The following is a 19,867-nucleotide window of genomic DNA, read 5'->3' as shown; positions in this document are numbered from 1 at the left end:
TTTCCAGCCGAAGTTAGCATCGCTATAAATAATTGATTTTGAACAAACGACGCTTCCTACTATTTCATCACCAGAAGAATGGCACATCTTCTGTAGTATTGACGTTATAACTCTTCTACTCGAGGGTTTTGATGTTTCATGAAGTATCAGCCGATAGATTACATGCTTTACCAAAATGGATGAGAAGTGATACAATCATACAAATACGAAGAAGAGAAACCGCCAGCCCCTCCCCCATCGTATTGACTATTGAATTAATAATAATGCATAGAACTCAAACGTTAAATCACTAACAGAGCTGAAATAATAAGATAAAGTAATCTCATTTAGAGAAGCATACCATATTAGATTTATATAATACAGTGACCCAGCCATAATCTTTTAATCCATAGCTACAAATTTAAGAATACAAGCATTCCCAAAGTTGAAAAACCATCCAAGTTTACGCGATAAATATGTTCTATCATCATAGTAGATATGGACCCGACGACCTAGAAATCAAATGTGCTTTCAATGTCACCAACAGGACATTTCCTGATAATCATCCCTCAACATACTTCAATACATCTCACCAACAGGTTATACATTCTTAGAACTGGTTTCCAACACGTGTACTTCCAAGAGATTCATTTTCGTCGATATTGTCATCTGCTTCAATCTCTTTTCTCTGTTAACTTAGCACCCCAAACATCACATATGCTGTTGAATGCCTCATTGCATTACTAACTGACCAATTACAAGTCCACATAACCTGTTAAGTCCATCTTGAGCAAGACTTGTCTCATTTTCCGCATGGACTGGGCTAATAACACATCCGCATAACATAATAATTCCAGCAACACAGCAGATTATGTGGACTGTCTGCAGTAACAGCAACTACATAGTTTGCTTATAAACCTAAGAATTCAAATTAAAGATCTCCGTTATTTCCTAGCAGTGCCATTCTAAGCACAAGCTATTGTGCAAAGATAAAAGGCTTTCGCTTAGTCCAAAGATGGATGGCTGTAGTAGAAAGTCCTCATAATCCAGCTACTCACAACTTTTGCAGCGTAGATCTAAGTCCAGAGCGCAATTTACTACAGCAACTCTGTCCCTGAAGAATTTCAAATTCCTGTTAATAGCCAATCATACATGTGTGTAGCTTTCCTTCCCCCAGCATACATCCATCAGAGATTCCCAGGAAATAGGAGTAGAAAAGAAAAAAGGAGTCGATACCTACTTGTTCCATGATCTGCAAGAACCGTTTACCGTAACTTTTAAGACACTCAAGACAGCAGCTAAGTGGCCCTAACATTTTTTATAATTTACTTAGCAGCTACAACCATTTAGAGCCAGTTCTGGTACCAAAACTGATTTTTAATTTGATCCAGAATCAATTTCAGAACCACTATCACTTTTGTACTCTGCAAGGGTAATAGTTACTGGTTGCCATCCTGACTGATGGTGAATAATCCATTTCTTGGGAGTGATTACCATATTCAAGATCTTAAGAATTTCACCAAGTGCAAGCTCTGGCAAGCATGAATTTTTAAGAATCAAAGCTGCTTCATACCTGTTAAGCGCACAAAATTACACTTCCAAAATTGTTTTGCCAGCAAAATTACAACTATAGGAAAACTAGTGTTATTAGACAAACTTACCTGCATTGAGAGGCCATTATTGCTGATCTTCCAGATGAGGAAGTTAGAAACTTTTGTATGCGATCCCATACCTCTTTTGGGTACTGATTAGGATTACCATATAAGTTCTCGCAATTCCATAGTTTCTCATTTTTTGGAACATACAACGGCAATGCACCGAGACTTCGCTTTATAACCATATGTTGCTCAATTGCACAATTCAATGCTTTTCTTACGTCCGTATTGCGGTGTTTAGGTTCTCCATAACGTATGCAATCAGTTATGTTTGCTTCACTCGGCACAACTCTCTCAATTTTCAGGGTGTTTAAAGCAAGTAAGATAACCCCAATAAGGCCTTGTACATATTCAGAAGGAGTCAAGCGTCCCTGAGTCCCCCAGCCGCCATTACTAGAAGCAGGAAAAGTTGTTGAGGACGATGATGAGGGTGGACCTTCTGGACCACGGGAATGCCTACTGTTTAGAGAATCACGGTTACTTGCTTGGCCACCAGGCATGGCATGGCCTTTTTGTGGTACATTTAGGCTAGCTGGATTTGGGGACTCAAAATAGCTTGATTTGAGTTCTTCTCCACTTTGAGGATGGAAATTAGGACAATTTTGAGCATAGTTCGGATACTCAGACATATTTAGCTTACCAATATCAGGCAAATTTGCAGGTGGGGCTGGAGGGAATCTAGGGCCATTGGAGCTGGGAGGGATGGGACGAAAACCATGGTTTTGAGAATTATGAGGTAGAAAATTATCCTGAGGAAAATTTGGTTGCATAGGGAAGTTATTTGGCCTCAAAAGATGCTGATTCCGAAAATTTCCGGAGAAATTATTTCCATTGCCCCCTGAAAGATCGGTATGGCAAGGGAAGAAATTAGGATTGGACCTGGGCTCACCAGTGCCACCAAAGAACTCATGTGGGGCTTTCTTAAACTGCTTTTGTTGTGAATGTTCAAACTGGTAAGAATAATCATTGTTCTTACTTTCTTGCATTGGAACTGGTGCACTTGCAACTCTGGATATGCTAGGCTGATTTGTGGGCTTCTTTGTGTACTTCCCTTTTAATTTTGTATCACTAACTCTTCCAGTATTTGAGTTTCCCATTGGTTGGCTTACTTGAACAGGTTCATCTTCAGGGTTAAAGGTACCAAAATCATTAGTATGAAGCAGAGATTCACCACTAGCAAGTGGGGGTCCTCCAGCTACAAGGCTTGTCCAAAGCCATACACTCTTAGCTGCTGCAACAAGTGGTGCCGATGCCTTGTGTGGCTGTGCCAAAAGAATATTATACCTCCTCATTCGCAATTGATGGAGAGCATTAGAAAAATCTCTATCTCCGGAAATCAGCAGATAATTCGAGGGAGCAGGGTTGTCCACTGCCCAAAATAGCATGTCAACTAAAATCTTCTTGTCACTTGCATCTTTAACACCTATATTTTTTTCCGTTCTTTAACACGTAAGTTAACACCATACAACACAAACTAAAAAATTCAAAAAAACAAAACTTTGAATCGATTAATTCTAAAACAAAATCAAATATCAGGGATCAATCAATCAACAAATAAAACCGATCTTTTTTGGTATGAAATTCTACCGTCAAAGTGAAGATTCATCATCGAAGTCATATTCATAAAAGAATAAATAAATAAATTCTCAACACATAAAAAGGGTGAAAAATGATATACCAGCAGGGACGTGATTGAGAGCAATGCCAGTACTGGAGAGCGCGTGCTGCACAGACGCGGGGATCCGATTGGTGTCGCCGTAGGCGGAGATAGAGACGGGACCACAGTAGTTCATCTTGACCAGGGCGGAGCTGATGTTCTGCGCTATCGTGTGAGGATCACAGTTCTTCGGCACCTGGCAGTTCTCTATGTCCCACCACACCGACGTCTTCGCAGTCACGTACTGTCGCTCCGCAGTAGACGCCATGGGCGCAGACACGGAGGCGGTCACGGTTCCGGTCACATCTCCTCCCATCTGTTGCGGCGCACGATAGCGTTCTGACAGGCGTAGGTTAGCATGAACCTTTCGGCCTTTTTCTTTTTTGCTTTGTTTTGGACTTCACATGTAACTTCTAGGGCAAGTACTTAAGAAAAGCGCGTTCAGACGGTCGAACGGTAATTTAAAGAGAGAACTTTTGTGCTGACTTACGATTTTGCCCCTGAATGTTAAAAAAAAAGAAAAAAAAAAAAGAAGATCCTTCGTCGGATAATTGGGCTCCGTTTGACTGAGTGTTACAGCTAATGCGGCACTGGCAATGATATCATCATGGAGCAGTTGTGAGTGATTTTACAGGCACATCCAAGCTGAAGAAAAATGAAAAAAAAATTTCAACTTAGCGTCCTGACAAGGGCAATTAAGATGAATTTTCCTTCTTCTTTTTTTTTTTTTTTTGATTGAGGTGATCACGGTGCTAATTGTTGACTTTTACCGCAACTGACATGTATTACGCAACTGGGAGAATGCTACGGTACAGGTTATGTTACTTACACATCCAATGGGATGATTGCACGTGTCCTGCAGGAGAGAGATAGAGCATGCATTTGGTTTCAAAGCCCTTTAGTAAAGGTAGGTCTGTAAGTTACAGATTCCTACGCAACTTACTCGCATCCGTGTATTTAAAATGTTATGAAGTATGTTTGATAGCAGTCATAATCTTTTAGATTTCATTTTGAATGAACGTTGACTCCCAAGTCCTCCCGATTTCTTATGAGTGGTAATCATCCCTTTATTGGGTCAAGCTCTTTGGTTTCAACAATTATGTTATGGACAACTTTCTTACGATTTACGAAAGTCTTCAATTTGCATTTTTAAGGGATAAAAAAAAATAATAAAAAAAAAAAAGAAAAAAGAGAAAACATAATTCGTAATTAGAATTTGAAGGTCGAAAGTCTATTTTATTTATAAAAAAAAGAAAAAATTATTTGTTTGATGTCTACCTTTTAATTTAGAACATTATGATCTTCATGCCTGATCAATTTAAAGGTTTTCTCATATATTTCACGTATAATATGTATGATGGACTAAGGCAGCGTTTACTTTTTGGATTGGATTGGGAATCTTAGGGAGTGGGAATCCTAGGATTGGGAGTGTGGAGTAGGAGTGGGAGTAGGTTGTTTACTTACACTGGAATGGAAGCATGGAATGGAGATCAAAATCTAATTTATGTGTTTACTTTGTCTTGGATTGGGAGTAAATAGTTTCAAATTACAATTTTACCCTTATTTAAAGAATTATAATTTTTAATTACAAAACTAATAAAAAATATATTTAATGAATAATATTTATTTTATTATATTTGTAAATTTATTATAATTATTAATATTCTTAATTATGAACAATAAATTATTAATTGTAATTTTAATATAAAATAAAATGTTATTTTATTTTATTTAATATAATTATATTAAATTTATTATTATATAAAATAATAATATAATATTATTTAGTACAAAATTAATATTTTCTTAGAATAAAGTATTTATTATTATTATTAAATAAATATAGTACTATTATTTTTAAAATAAATATAATAATATTATATTTATTAATTTTCTATTAATATAATAATATTATTTTAAAATAATTTTAACTTAGAATCAATGTAAATTATTATTTAGTTAAATATAATATTATTTATTTTATTTTATTAATTATAAAACATAAAATAAAAAAAGGGTAGAAATGGGAGAGGTGGGAGTGGATTCCCACTCCCACTCCCCACTCCAAAAATGAGTGGAGCCCACAAAGTGGAACTCCCAATCCCTCTCCATTTTAAGTAAGTAAACGCTGGAGTGGGAGGAATCCACACTCCTCACTCCCACTCCAGCAAGTAAACACAACATAATTGTGATTATGTAAATATGTTTCTTGAGGAAAAAAAGAAATAAATATTTTTGGAAGATAATTTCTTTCCCACGTGCTCTGCTGTTAATGATAGTTTAAAGTCTTCAACTTTTCTACATCTTTGCTTTAATAATGGCTGTTGTTTGAATTCCAACTCAGGACCTGTCTATGGTACAGATTCTGTAACAAACATCTCCCGTCATCTCACCATCCGATTTTTTATTGTTTAGTTTCTCACTCCCAATTTAACCACATCCAACGGCTGATGCTGCAGTCTGTACCTTACAGATTCTGTAAGCTAGTCGAGTCCTCCAACTCAATAAACTAGTGTGAGATGACGCATAAAATGGAAAAGTAGACATCTACCTAATAACCTAACACCCAGCTTTTAGCTTTTAACATGGATATTTTCCATCTGTAAACTTGTCTTTGTTAGTCAGCATGAAAACTAGTCGAAAATTAGATCATGGACAAGTGAGAAGGAAGGGGCCAAAAAAAAAAAAAAAAACGGAAAAAAATACACAAACACACGCGCGCACATAATAAAGGGGTATAGAGCCCACCAACTGTTTGGTCGGCGGACCAAATATTTAATTTTCTCCACACAAGCACATGCTCAAGCTACGTTATGTGTGAATTAGAAGTCTCCCCGTAACTTGTAATAAAAAGATGCTCAGCCAAAGGTCATAATATTTCTTCGTATAAACTATAAGGAATATGGTATTTACTTTAGCCGGCATAAGTAAAGGAATTGATCCTTTGATTTCAAGTGGGGAAGTAGATTGCCGATTTCAACCAAGATGAGAGAGACATTCTCGAGGAAGGAAACATATTTAAATTTGTATCTGCATTTAAACCAGGATAAAAAATTTATTCCACCTTCTGCAGTTATTACTTGTTAGCATTGATATTATTGGACACCTACAAGATAACTTTCTTTACATGTGCTGGTGGATTCATAGAGAATTTGGGTAAAAGGAAACAATGAAAAATGTCTACCATTCATTTATTCTTGATAGCTTCACTCTTTCTAAGATCCTTAAATGGGACTGCGTACTGATTCATAGAGCACTATCAGCAGGGATTTCCCTGCCCAGTTAGTATCAGTATTAAATTTTATACTCAGGCGACCACCTGGATAGGATTTAAAAATGAAGAATAAATTGAAGTTAAGATGCCGACCATTGCAGGCATGAAGGTCAAGGTAAAGGACAGAATTTGAAGCCAACAATAAGCATTAGGGGAAACGCTAAGGCAGCCAGCTGTAAGAAAGAAACAATCTCACATACTATGAACAAAACCAACCACAAAAAAAATTACAGTGTATAATGGAAGGATTTCGAACCTTGCTCAGATAATCTACCAGTGCTACTAAACAATCTCTTTTTTTCTTTTTCTTTTTTAATAGTTTGCAAGCCTGCATGTGTGCGCATACTTGCCCACACACAAATGGGGGAGAGAGAGAGTCACTAGCTTGACTAGCTTGCTGATTCACCAGCAGGTCCAGGCCGTGCATTTAGCAGGGGCTGGAGGGCTTTGACAACAATGCTCATATTTGGACGGAAATCAGCTTCATACTGAACACACAGAGCAGCAACTGCAGCCATCTGTAATCAGGCGATACAAAAGCCACAGATTATAAGATGCTAACATTCATAAACTATTTCTCTTTGATCTTCAACCACAAAAGTGAAAGAAAAAGAGAAAAAGCGGAACAAGTACCTTTGCAACTGCCTTGGGAGGATAATCTCCTCCTAGTCTTGCATCAACGCATTGCCTAACCTTATCTTCACTAAGTTTCGGTGTGGCCTAACACATAGTGAAAAAATTCTCAGTGGCATCAAAGTTTTCACGTTCTTAGAAGAAGAAAAATAACAGATAATTATGCATCTCAGTAGCTTGAAATCAAAGCATGTGATAGGAATAGAAACTTAAAACAGCATCAATCTAGTACCCATGTCACTAGACTCTGCTGTCCACGTGGTAGTGTATGATCGACAGGTTTTCGACCTGTCAGAAGCTCAAGCAGAACAACACCAAAGCTGTATACATCACTCTTTGCATTCAACTGTCCAGTCATTGCATACCTGCAAACCACAAGAACCAGATGTTTATATTATTGAGATCAAGTATCAAGGTACACATGCTCACATAGATGCTATTAAATTAAGAATCCTTTAGAATATTACGGCGGCTCAGATTGGAGGGTACAGGGAACGATACACTGAAAAATAACATTTAATCTGGGTGCACAAAGGTAAATTCAAGTTCTGTATTTCTTCACTGAAATATCCTGACAATTAAATGGAGCATTAGTATATATTAGGTTCATTCATAGAATATAGTTATTGAATGAAAACTCAGAGAGCCAATCCCATGATATTCTCTAGTTGCCATAATTTTTAGTGTAAACAAACGGATCTGTGATATAGCACAAACATAATATGAAAGCCATACAACAGTTATATATAGCTTACTCAGGAGCATGATAACCAAAAGTTCCAAGAACACGAGTAGAATGAAGGCGAGCTGCCATATCAGGAGCTTGATTAGATAAATCAAAGTCGGCAATCTTTGCTACATCATCATCAAAAATTAGTACATTGCTGGACTTAATATCGCGATGGATAATATGAGGATCTGCCTTCTCATGCAAGTATTCAAGCCCTTTCGCAGCCCCTACAGCAATTTTCACTCGCTGTTGCCATGACAAAACAGGACCAGGCTGAGCTCCTTTTACACCTTTCCTCCCTGCATTAATAATAAATAGGTAATATCAATAATTAAATTTACCACTTTTTTATCATTTTGGTGAATGAACTAAGCCAAGCAGGGAGGGCAGTGAGGAAAGAATTCTCACTGCAGTCAATCAAGCACTATAAATTATCTTGGCCAGTAAAAACTATCCCCACAATAGCAAAGACAACACTGCTTAACTGATTGACAAATAAGCAAGTAATATAACAATTCAGAAGCATTACCGGTAAGTCACACAACAAAGTCCAAGTGGGGATTTGCAAGTCCAATCATTCAATATCAGAACATCAAAATAAAATTCGCAAGGTCACACCATAATGCATCCAAATGAGAAACATGAAGATATATAATTAACATGGCAACCATCAATTTGTATAACTAAATGAATCTATGCTCCTTAGAACAGAACTATATCAGATACTGAATTGTGAGGCGGAACTAGGAGAATTCCTTATTTGAGCATACGGTGATTTTATTTTACTTTTTTTCCCATAAACATATAATTATATGAAGTTTGCCAGAGAATCAACTATTATTGCAGCTCAAAATGTCAAATATATAGTAGCCTCTCATCTTGGCAATCTGAAGCATAATTACACATACCATGAAGAATATCATGAAGAGATCCATTAGATGCAAACTCGTAGGCAAGCACACGGGAAGTCCCATCAACACAATACCCGAGCAGCTGAACAAAGTTTTCATGCTTCAACCTTGATACCATGGAAACCTGCAAATTTATGCATCAATGGATGTGTCAATCCGAACATATAACACAACGCCATCATTAGTAAGTAAATAGAAAAAGTTTTGGTTGCCATCTAAACCTGTGCTAAAAACTCCTCATCAGGTTGCTTGCTGGCATCCAACTTTTTTATTGCTGCAGCATGTCCACTTTTAAGAATCCCATAATATACTCTTCCATATGAACCTTCTCCAATCAAAGCATTAGTCCCAAAGTTCTCAGTAATTTCCTTCAATTCATCCACTGAAATTGCTGGGACTTCAATGGGCTGGACTTTCACAGCTTGAGCACCCTTAGGTGCTGCTTCAGATGCATGATAGGCTCCATCAGTTCCTGCTCATTTAAATTCAACAGAGGTTATACCAATCACCATGCTGAAGTAAAAAATACAGCAGTAAACAGCTAAGAAATAACCACTGAGCAATGCTCTCATAACAACAATGTGCAATAAGTAGTCTTGCTATATCATCCTCCAAGTATACTTGAGATGAATGGATTACCTGCTGAACTTTTAACCATGTATGCATTGCCATTGTCAGCAGCTTTATGCATATCATCTTCTTCACAACAGCCGAAGCAGCTCATGATTCACTGCCACAATAATGCCCCTCTCTGATTCCAAAATTTCCAATTTAATTTAGTTAGAAGCAGCCGAATAAACAATTTGAAGATGTTGATGATTAGATGATGATCATTAAACCTTTTCTAACAGAAGACCTCAACAAATATTCAATCATGCTATCACCAAAAGAATGGATTATATCATCCGATTAGAGTGCGTAAATCATTTGATTGAGTTGTGAATAAAGTATTCCCACCGTTTCAAAATTCTGAAACTAATTGGAAATAGCTGTAAGTTCATTACCAACCACATTCTCGCATATACAACAATTTGATGGGACATCCAAACATGCCATGCATGCTTATAACTCTTAACGAAATCTATGTACACAGGTAAGAAGGGCTGATCTATGTAGAAGAATACGCAATAGTGGCAGCCAGGTTAAAGCAAAACATGGCAGTATACTTTTCAAAATCTAAGCAATGGAAATTGTGAATAGTTCACGTTATCAAGCTACAGTTCAATCAATCCAATTCAGCCACCATAATTCTAGATCGAACCAATAACAAAAGCATATTAAATAAAATAATATTCAAAATTACAGTAGAAACACATAATTCAGTTGCAGCCTCCCGTGAATTAAAAAAAAAATAACATTAATTTTTTGAGCATAAAATTTTCGTAGGGCATAAGCCGCCACTAGTTAATTTCAGATTGATGGCCTGAATGTTGCTCAAATATTGCAAAACTTAAAAAATAAAAATACTCATAACAGAAGTTCAATTGATGGATCCGTACATGAAAGCTAGCTGAGATATAGAGAAAAGCAACGAGCTGGATATTTTGAATGAATCACTCTGGAGCCGGCGTGAGGTGCGCAGGATAAGACGACGATAGGTGCGCAGGATGAAGAAAAACGTATAAAGCGCTTTTTGACTTCGGGTTGCTGTCTCGGTCCCGGAATGGAATTATTAAAATGGCCTTGGTTTAATGTTTAAAAATAATTTTCAGTTGTAGTATTTTTTGTTTCTAATTTCATTTCTTGTTTGGCTGCGTTAGCCCAGACTTGACTCTTACCGTTCAGGTTGATTTTTCAATAAAGCAGTAATTGTAGGGACTGGAGTCCACCGGAATTGATTACGTGTCAATGTCTCACTGGTTTCTCTAAGGTAATGTCGGATGATGTTGAATACTCTGTCTTAAAAGCAACGTAAGTAGTGCCAGGTCAGCTATTACAGTTTTTTTTTTTTTCAATTTTATTGATTTTGGTTGGATTTAATCTGAATCGGAAGCTATATGGTAAACTTCTTATCCTTTTCCAGGCACCTTCCAAAGTCGTTTGTCTGAACGCCGAAAGTTCCATGCTCTATATTATCACTCTCAAATCTCAATTAGTTCATATTACTCCCTGTATCCTTTTCCTTTTTTGAGTTTTGCACACCGCCGAAAGGGCACACACACACTGTATCAAACCCGCCGACACAGCCCAATCCGAATTTAACGCTCATCTGACATGTTTGTGCCGATAACTCATTTGGGCTGATACAAGCATCTTTTGGCCCATTAAGAAACAACTTCTAATTTGTTTTTTTTTTTTCCTTTTGATTACATATAATGATAGTTTAATTTTCTCGTTATAAGAGCGAGATTTGAACCAAAAAAAAAAAAAAATCTCTTAAAAAGATTTTTACTAATTGGTCCAGTTAGCATTCACACTAATAATGTTATGTTAGTTCATTGATTGTAAATTATTATTTAAAGAAAAAAAAACTAGAAGTCTAAAATGAAGAAGGTTGGTTTGGTTGATGTACCTACAAATCATTGGAAAAACAGCATTACTCTGTAATTAGTAGTATGAAATGGACAACAAATCTATATGATTTTGATTAATAATAATAATAATAATAATAATAGTATGATTGCAGCTATTTATTATTCTAAGCAACATGTTCACAGGAATCATATTTGTCAAATATGTTATAAATTTGTTTGCTGACAATATGATTGGTCTTACCAATTTCGAGTTTCCTGAGAAACAAGAAAGGTTGTCAGGTGGGAAGGGATCAAGACAAAATTGATGCCAACTGCTGCATTCTTCACGATTGTGGAGTGTGCTTAACTGAACAAACACATGAATTTGTATGATCTCTTCTATTAATTATTAAGAAAAGGCCTTTGAATAATTCAGCAAATTATAAAATGTTGCAGTTCTGCTTGTATCTGTGAGTTGCACTCAGGTCATGTGGGTGGCTGTGGACATAACCAAGTGCGACTGGTAATATACAGGTTGGAAATAAATTGAAGGACGATTGGCGTCTCTTTTGGTTGGATTCGTGGGCTCATGTGCCCACTACCAACCCATAAACCCGCCCTTAATAAATATACCCACGCCATTAATCATATCATAATTACGAAAGACGAATCAAACAAGATGATAAAATAATAATAATATTAACAAACAATCACCGATAAATTCTGTTCTTTTTGGACACATCACATGACGAGTGACGACGAACTTGTTCGGTACAAGGCCATATCTAATTATCTAGTATTAAAAATTAATCAATTATACGGTTATACGATGCATTAGTCTGATAAGCAAGTGGGACAAGAAATTTGCTCAATGTGACTGTCAGCTGGGGTTGGGGATATCTCGCGATTTATGTCAATTTCAATTTAGGCAGCCTGCCCTGCGGTCCAAGATATCGTATATTTTGAATTTTTTTTATTACTATTGATATTCTATGCTATCTAATACGCCCATATTGCATTAACTCATAACTTTATGTTTGTTTATGGGATTATACTTCCGTAATATGAATGAATCCAGAGATTAACCCGGACCCGGTTCCAAGTGGGTTAAATTTTGGATCTGGGTATGATTTAATTGGACCGCTCCTTCATTTCTAAACAAGACGACCACCTGCGGACTCTTTGACTGAAGAATGGCTCTCTCCTAACCCAAAGTCAAAGATTAAGTTTTGTTTGTTTGATTTATGATATTCGGCGGTGTTTTCTTTTCTTTATTTTATTTTATTTATTATTATTATTATTATTATTATTTTAACAAACATTGTGTAATGCCTGATGCATTGAATCCAAATCGCCTTCTAATAATTTGCCGTTCGTATTCGAACAATAATATCCCGTAGATCTCCTTTACTTGTTTCTTTCGTTGTTTCTGTAAACGGCTTTATTTTAATTTAATTTTTAATTTTATTTTTAAAGATCCAAATATATAAGCCTAATTTAAAACTTTAGAAAAATATTACTTTTAAGTATAAGTCTAGTGATCCTAGTAAACCGGTTAGGAAACTTAGGAGAAAAGAGAGAGGAGTTATACTAGGTAACTAAGAAGGATTCGTTATCAGTTATCGCACGTTGTCTTTTACCAGAGCCAATAGTATTATAAATCATTAATCCAAACTAATAGAAAATAAAAAAAAGACTTGCTTCAGTGTATCCCATCATAGGGTAGCGTCAAGAAACTTTCCAGAAGATGTGTCTGTTGTCACGTCGTCAAGTCAACTGTTTAATCCCCAAATCGTCACGACACGATAAGAATCAGCATATCGACTTCATCAACGTCCGCGAAGCACTGGAAAAGAGCTCTGCAAAGGGGTAGCACGGAAACAAAAGCCGAGGGCGAGGGGCATCTTTTTTTCCTTGATAATTATGGTGAGGTCGAGTGAGACACGCAGCGTGGGAGTGGACCCACCCATTTGTGTTGGTTGTGGTGTGTCGATTAAAATATAATCTCTTATGAGCTGTGTGAACGTATCATATCATCAAATAACCAAACTGAAATGAAATGAAATGCAAATAACACCCAACCAAAAACACGTTTACATCACCATCAGCGTCGTCCTACAAAATTTCATCCACTTGCTTCGCCGTACGCGACACTCTCCGGCAGCTCCGGCGTTTGTTAACGTCCGTCCCGGCAAGTGCTGCTATTGCTCTTTTTTGACCTTTTCTTTTTTGTTTGTTTTATTAGAGGTCTTTTATGAATCTGAGTGTTGGATTTGAAGAGCTCAAGTGTGTTTTTAAGCTTCGAATTCCATGTGTAGGGAGGTTAAATAGCTGGTTTTGAAGAGTTTAGTGGTTTGATTTTCAATTTAGTGGTATGTGGGTTGCTCTTAATTGGAATCATGGATGTGTCGGTGTACTATTTTTGGACTTTTGGGGAAGAAGTGAAGCTGATTAGATACAGTTAGGGGGTTTAATTATTTTCGGGGGGTTTTAATCTCTGGTCTGTGACTGAAAAATTAGGTGCAATTTTCTGGGGTTTTTACTATTTTTGTTTTATACCGAGCTCAATTGCTGGATTTGGATCTTTTGTTTGTATTATCTGGGTGGGTTTGATCAATGGAGACTAGATTTAGAGGTGAAGCTCACCATTTTTATGGTATGAATTCCATGGATTTGCGAGCAGTGGGTAAGAAAACACTAGAGTGGGACTTGAATGATTGGAAATGGGATGGTGATCTTTTCATTGCCAGCAAATTGAATCCAGCACCTAATGAAAACATAGGCCGGCAATTTTTCCCTCTTGCAGTTGGAAATTCATCAAATAGCTCCTCCTCTTGTTCTGATGAAGTGAATTTAGGAATTGAGAATGGGAAGAGGGAAGTGGAGAAGAAAAGGAGGGCTGTTGTTGTTGAAGATCATAATTCGTATGAGGTGGCAGCAGGTGGACTTTCTTTGAAGCTTGGTGGGAATGGCCATCCACTTAGTGAGAGGGAGATGGGAAATTGGGCAGGAAGTAGTGGGAAGAAGACTAAGTTTGGTGGAGGTTCTTCAAGTCGTGCAGTTTGTCAGGTGGAGGACTGCGGGGCTGATCTAAGCAATGCCAAGGATTATCATAGGCGGCATAAGGTCTGTGAGATGCACTCTAAGGCTAGTAGGGCACTTGTGGGAAACGTAATGCAGCGGTTTTGTCAACAATGTAGTAGGTGAGTGGTTGTTTTAAATGTGCTTTTAATTTCATGTCCTGTTAAGTATAAGGAATTTACCTTAGCTGCTGATATAGACAATGGAAAATATGAAATATGCGCAAATTTCTGTTGATACTTCGGCTTAAATCATTAGATGACATTTTCTAAAAACTTTTTGGCAGGTTTCATGTCCTTCAAGAGTTTGATGAGGGGAAAAGAAGTTGTCGCAGACGTTTGGCAGGCCATAATAAGCGTAGGAGGAAAACTAATCCCGATGCTGTTGCTAATGGAAGTTCACCTAACAATGATCAGACTAGTGGCTATCTGTTGATAAGTCTCTTGAGAATACTTTCTAATATGCATTGTAAGTATTTCCTCTCCCCCACCCCCCCGCGATAATTTCAAAACCTAGTTCTATGTAAGATATTTCTAATTTCTTGGTTTCTCACTTTATTACTACCTTGAATTGCCTGTTGGTGTCATGGTATTTCATGGTTGGTGTTTCTGCTTCGGTATCTCTCTCTTCAACCTGGTGGGGTTACATTGAGATAAACTTGTGTTGTCATATTGGGAAAGATAGAATCAGTTTACAAAAAGGAAGAGATGTTTCCTGGATTCAATGCATGTGAATGAAGCACAAATGTTGCTTTGATCCTCAATAGGATGAGAGGAGTGTGTCTATGGCATGCTCTGATTGGAGGTTATATTGTAGATTGTTTAATTTTCTAGATTGTGCCAATATGATCAGATAGATCATGGACTAGCATATTACTGTGCAATTCCGATCCTTCAAGTTCCAATCTCTATGAAAGACTCTCTGTTGATAGTTTTCCTTTTCATAACCAGTTAGCTTTTCTTCATTTTTTTTCTTGTTTGTGGGGTGGGGTGGGTGGAGTGATGTAGAAGTGCGGAATGACATGATTTTTTGTGTCTCTTGCTATTTTCTGCCTGGAAATTTTCGAAAAGAATTGCCGCAATATATTGGGTAAGTAATTTTTCCTTGCATTTCAGCCAGTAGATCAGACCAGAGAACAGATCAGGATCTGCTGTCTCATCTTCTAAGGGGCCTTGCAAGCCCTGCTGGTGAAAATGGGGGAAGAGGCATCTCTGGCCTCTTGCAGGAACATCAAGATATGCTGAATGAGCGAACTTCTGCTGGAAATTCGGAAGTAGTTCAAGCTTTTCTTGCAAATGGTCAAGGCTGTCCTACTCCATTTAGACAACAATTAAATGCAACTGTATCTGAGATGCCACAGCAAGTTTCACTGCCCCATGATGCTAGGGGTGCCGAAGATCAAGATGGTAATGTTGCGCAGATCAAAATGAATAATTTTGATCTTAATGATGTATATATCGACTCTGATGATGGCACAGAAGACGTAGAAAGATCACCTGTCCCTGCAAATTTGGGGACTAGCTCCATTGATTGTCCTTCATGGGTTCGACAAGACTCTCAACAGTCAAGTCCACCTCAGACAAGTGGGAACTCAGATTCAGCATCAGCTCAGTCACCTTCTAGTTCAAGTGATGCTCAGGTATATTTTTTTCTGAATGTACCTGTTATTTATGAAGTGCTTGAAAATTTAACATACAACATTTGTATTTCTTCAACCATTTCAGAGCCGTACAGATCGAATTGTGTTTAAGCTATTTGGGAAAGAACCAAATGATTTTCCTCTTGTGTTGCGAGCACAGGTACAATTTAGGACTTAATGAAGTGCAATCTTTTGGATTTTTCCCATCTCAGTAAGTAAATTTATGTAGAATTCTTGAACTTGCAGATTCTTGATTGGTTATCTCACAGTCCTTCCGACATGGAGAGCTATATTAGGCCTGGTTGCGTCATTTTGACAATTTATCTTCGTCAGGCTGAAGCTGCATGGGAGGAAGTAAGCATTGACTGCATGAATTTATGATCATGAATCTGTTACTTTTTGTTAAACTTTTAGAATGGTCTATTTCTGAGACAATATTCCCGGCCTTACAATTGCAACTGTTGCTTGCCTTCTGCACAGCTTTGCTGTGATCTGACTTTCAGTTTGAGTAGGCTCTTGGATCTCTCGAATGACTCTTTTTGGACAAGTGGATGGGTTTATGCTAGGGTGCAGCATCAGATAGCATTCATTTACAATGGTCTGCTTGCCTTTGATTTTTATATATGTCTTTCCAAATTTTGTATTTTTGATTTAACTAATAATTCAAACTTAGAGAATCATTTGCAAGTTAATGCCTTTTTACCAGCTATTTCAATGCTGCAGGTCAGGTTGTTTTGGACACGTCATTGCCTCCTAGAAGTAACAACTACAGTAAAATATTAAGTGTCAAACCAATTGCAGTACCTGCATCAGAGAGGGCTCAATTTTTTGTTAAAGGCATCAATCTGGGTCGGTCAGCTACAAGGTCTCCATTGTTCATCTTAGAATGAATGTTTTTGCTTAATATGATATAGATTTGCTTTATTGTCTCCTGCGGTCTTGTTGGTCTTTATGCTGTTAAACACCACTGGTCTTGCCGACACCTATTTTGCAGGTTACTCTGTGCTGTAGAAGGGAAATATATGGTTCAAGAAGCTACTCATGAGTTACTGGATGATGTTGACGGCTTCAAAGAGCTTGATGAGCTCCAGTGTGTCAACTTTTCTTGCTCAATTCCTGCTGTGACTGGAAGAGGATTTATTGAGGTGCTCTTTTTTTTTGTTGGGGGGGGGGGGGGGGGGGGTTTATATATTGCATTATTTTTTCCCTTTCCCTTTCATTTTTTTTTTTTTTGAATAGCAGTAACTCAGCAGCGTCTAATCATTATTTGATCTGTTTAGAGTAGGAAACTTAGGCACCATGAATACAGGATAGATGGTCTGGAATTTAGCAGCTGCCCCAACTTTTGTTAATTTCCTTGTTTGCAGTTATCAATTTGTAGCAGAAGGGAGAAATAGTTGAAGTATCAGTGTTTCTTCTTTTGCTGTCTCTCTATTTTGTCACTCTCTGTACTCTTTTCATGGAGTGTAGCAAATAATATACTGTGATATTTCTCATAATTTTGATTATTTGTATAGTCTTGTGCACATTTAGTTTATTAGTTCTGGAATTATACTAATTCATTTTAATCAGACATGATCTAATTCCGTTTCTGGTGAATGCAAATTTCAAAGTTGGTTCATCTTGTTCTTTATATGTCTGCATAATTCAACAGTACAAGCAATGCTGTCTACAGAAATCTACTACTTTCTTTCGAGTGACTTCTGTAAGCTGAGTTTAATGTCTGCTTTGCTTTGTCCAGATTGAAGATCATGGTTTTAGCAGCACTTTCTTCCCGTTTATAGTTGCAGAGGAGGATGTTTGTTCGGAGATCCGTATGCTTGAAAGTGCATTGGAGTTTAACAGAACTGATGCAGATGTTGAGCGATTTGGAAAAATAGATACCAAAAACCAAGCTATGGACTTCATTCATGAAATTGGTTGGCTCTTTCACAGAAGTCAATCGAAGTCTAGACTTGGGCACTTGGATCCTAATACAGACCTCTTTCCTTTACGACGGTTCAAATGGCTCATTGAATTCTCCATGGACCATGAGTGGTGTGCTGTAGTAAAAAAGCTCCTACATATACTGCTTGATGGAACCGTGAGTTTGGGGGAGCACCCATCTCTGGACCTTGCACTGACAGAGCTGGGACTTCTTCACAGAGCTGTGAGGAAAAATTCTCGTCCTCTGGTGGATCTCCTTTTGAGATTTGTTCCGCTAGAAGTTTCTGATAGATTAGGATCTGAAAACAAGGCACTTGTTGATGGTGTCCATAAAGGCTTCTTGTTTAGACCTGATGTCATTGGCCCTGCAGGTTTGACCCCAATTCACATTGCAGCTGGTAAGGATGGCTCTGAGGATGTACTGGATGCATTAACTGATGATCCTGGAATGGTAATTTCTCTGCTAATTTTTTTCCGAAAATAATAAAAAAACAATTGTGAAATTAGTTTTCATGCTTTAAAGTTTGAGTCTGGAACATACTAGTTTGTTTATATGTCTGAAAACCTTTTTATGTTTCAAATTTCTGGTTATTTGGGGCATTTGTAAAACTGTTGTGAAGGGGACAATACTAGTGACATAGGCAACTTAAGCTTTAGAACTGCAGGCGCAGCTTTACCTTTTGCACTCTGATACACGAGTGTTATCTGCAGTATCTACCTTTTTTTTTTTTGGGTTGGTCCTTTTCTTTTCTTTTGTTGAATAGGTAAGGAGGGCAGGTGGGTAGTTAAATGGATTTCAGAGTGAGCATAACTAATCTCCTCATTACCTGTCTAGTGTGATAGCTGGATCTTTGAGCTTCCTTACTTTCCAAGTTAATATTATTGGTTGTCCTGTTGCTTCCAGAGAATAAATCCCTTATTTTCTCGGGTATTTATTCCATAGATTGGGAATCAAAATCATCTTTTTATCTGCAGTTAAGAATATTGTGAAATTGATCTTATCTTTTCACAATATCCATATTGGTCTTATCTGTTTCAGGTGGGAATTGAAGCGTGGAAGAATGCTCGTGACAGCTCAGGCTCTACACCCGAAGATTATGCTCGTTTGCGTGGCCACTATTCATACATCCACCTGGTACAGAAGAAGATTAATAAGAGACCAAATGGTGGACACGTAGTAGTGGACATATGTGGTGTTGTTCCTGACTCTAACATATACCAGAAGCAAAATAATGAGTCGACTGCCAGTTTTGAGATTGGGCAGACTCCAGTAAGACCCACGCAGCATAACTGCAAGCTCTGCCATCAGAAGTTGGGTTATGCAACAGCCAGCAGATCTCTTGTGTACAAACCTGCTATGCTCTCAATGGTGGCTATTGCTGCTGTCTGTGTGTGCGTGGCTCTTCTATTTAAAAGTTGCCCTGAAGTTCTGTATGTGTTCCGTCCATTCAGATGGGAAATGCTGGACTATGGAACAAGCTGAATTCCATTTCCAAGCTGAATTCCATCAACTCCTAACTTTGATAATAACAGCTGCTTATAGGTGTTTGTGTACTTGTATGCGATTGTAAGATGTAGATTGGAGATTCTTATATAACCAGGCTTGTAACTGATTTCGGAGTCGATATTATCCTTGGCATATTATTTATATATATTTAAACTTACTAAGGAGAGCTAGCATTTGTAACATTCCGAATTTGCAGCAAAGTTTTCAGATTAACCAGTGCTTGAACCTATGACTGTTAAGCCCATCGGTGAATTGAGCATTATTTGAGTATTACCATTTGTCCTTAAGGAGAAATTTTATGATATAACAGAGGTTTTGAAGTTTGAAAAGTTTTTTTTTATTATTATTATATGAGATTATTACTTAAATTATAATTTATATTTTATGAGATTAAATTTTTATGATATATTAGAGGTTTTGAA

The 19,867-nt window shown here is 37.3% G+C and overlaps 3 protein-coding genes across 5 annotated transcripts; 1 reads left to right on the top strand and 2 right to left on the bottom strand.

Annotated features, from left to right (window-relative positions):
• Positions 1-312: 312 nt before the first annotated feature.
• Positions 313-3,773, bottom strand: LOC18048505. Of its 2 annotated transcripts, none has more exons than XM_006444535.2 (3): positions 3,313-3,773; positions 1,641-3,057; positions 313-1,552 (listed from the first exon to the last, which is right to left on the bottom strand). In XM_006444535.2, the coding sequence occupies exons 1-3, from the start codon at positions 3,605-3,607 to the stop codon at positions 1,357-1,359; spliced, it is 1,908 nt and encodes a 635-aa protein (XP_006444598.1). In that variant the 5' UTR covers positions 3,608-3,773; the 3' UTR covers positions 313-1,356. The 2 variants fall into 2 exon arrangements, with proteins under 2 accessions (XP_006444598.1, XP_006444597.1); XM_006444534.2 differs by having other exon boundaries at positions 1,641-3,003.
• A 2,676-nt stretch (positions 3,774-6,449) lies between these two features.
• On the bottom strand, positions 6,450-10,573 carry LOC18048504 (pto-interacting protein 1). Of its 2 annotated transcripts, XR_002906415.1 has the most exons (9): positions 10,339-10,573; positions 9,479-9,590; positions 9,061-9,311; positions 8,837-8,963; positions 7,954-8,227; positions 7,431-7,563; positions 7,199-7,285; positions 6,822-7,083; positions 6,450-6,738 (listed from the first exon to the last, which is right to left on the bottom strand). XR_002906415.1 is itself a non-coding variant. In XM_006444533.2 (8 exons), exons 2-8 carry the CDS (start codon positions 9,561-9,563, stop codon positions 6,955-6,957), a joined length of 1,086 nt encoding a protein of 361 aa, XP_006444596.1. In that variant the 5' UTR covers positions 9,564-9,590; positions 10,339-10,573; the 3' UTR covers positions 6,450-6,954. The 2 variants fall into 2 exon arrangements, 1 of the variants encoding a protein (XP_006444596.1); XM_006444533.2 differs by having other exon boundaries at positions 6,450-7,083.
• Positions 10,574-13,019: 2,446 nt separating this feature from the next.
• On the top strand, positions 13,020-19,627 carry LOC18048503 (squamosa promoter-binding-like protein 1). Its single transcript, XM_006444532.2, has 10 exons — positions 13,020-14,495; positions 14,660-14,841; positions 15,489-16,012; positions 16,098-16,172; positions 16,259-16,366; positions 16,493-16,610; positions 16,736-16,877; positions 17,007-17,157; positions 17,754-18,389; positions 18,978-19,627. Exons 1-10 carry the CDS (start codon positions 13,909-13,911, stop codon positions 19,419-19,421), a joined length of 2,967 nt encoding a protein of 988 aa, XP_006444595.1. The 5' UTR covers positions 13,020-13,908; the 3' UTR covers positions 19,422-19,627.
• The last annotated feature ends 240 nt before the right edge of the window (positions 19,628-19,867 follow it).

Source organism: Citrus clementina, unplaced genomic scaffold (genome assembly GCF_000493195.1).
Source record: "Citrus clementina cultivar Clemenules unplaced genomic scaffold, Citrus_clementina_v1.0 scaffold_3, whole genome shotgun sequence".
Classification (NCBI taxonomy): Eukaryota; Viridiplantae; Streptophyta; class Magnoliopsida; order Sapindales; family Rutaceae; genus Citrus; species Citrus x clementina.
This window is presented reverse-complemented; position numbering and strand designations above follow the sequence as displayed.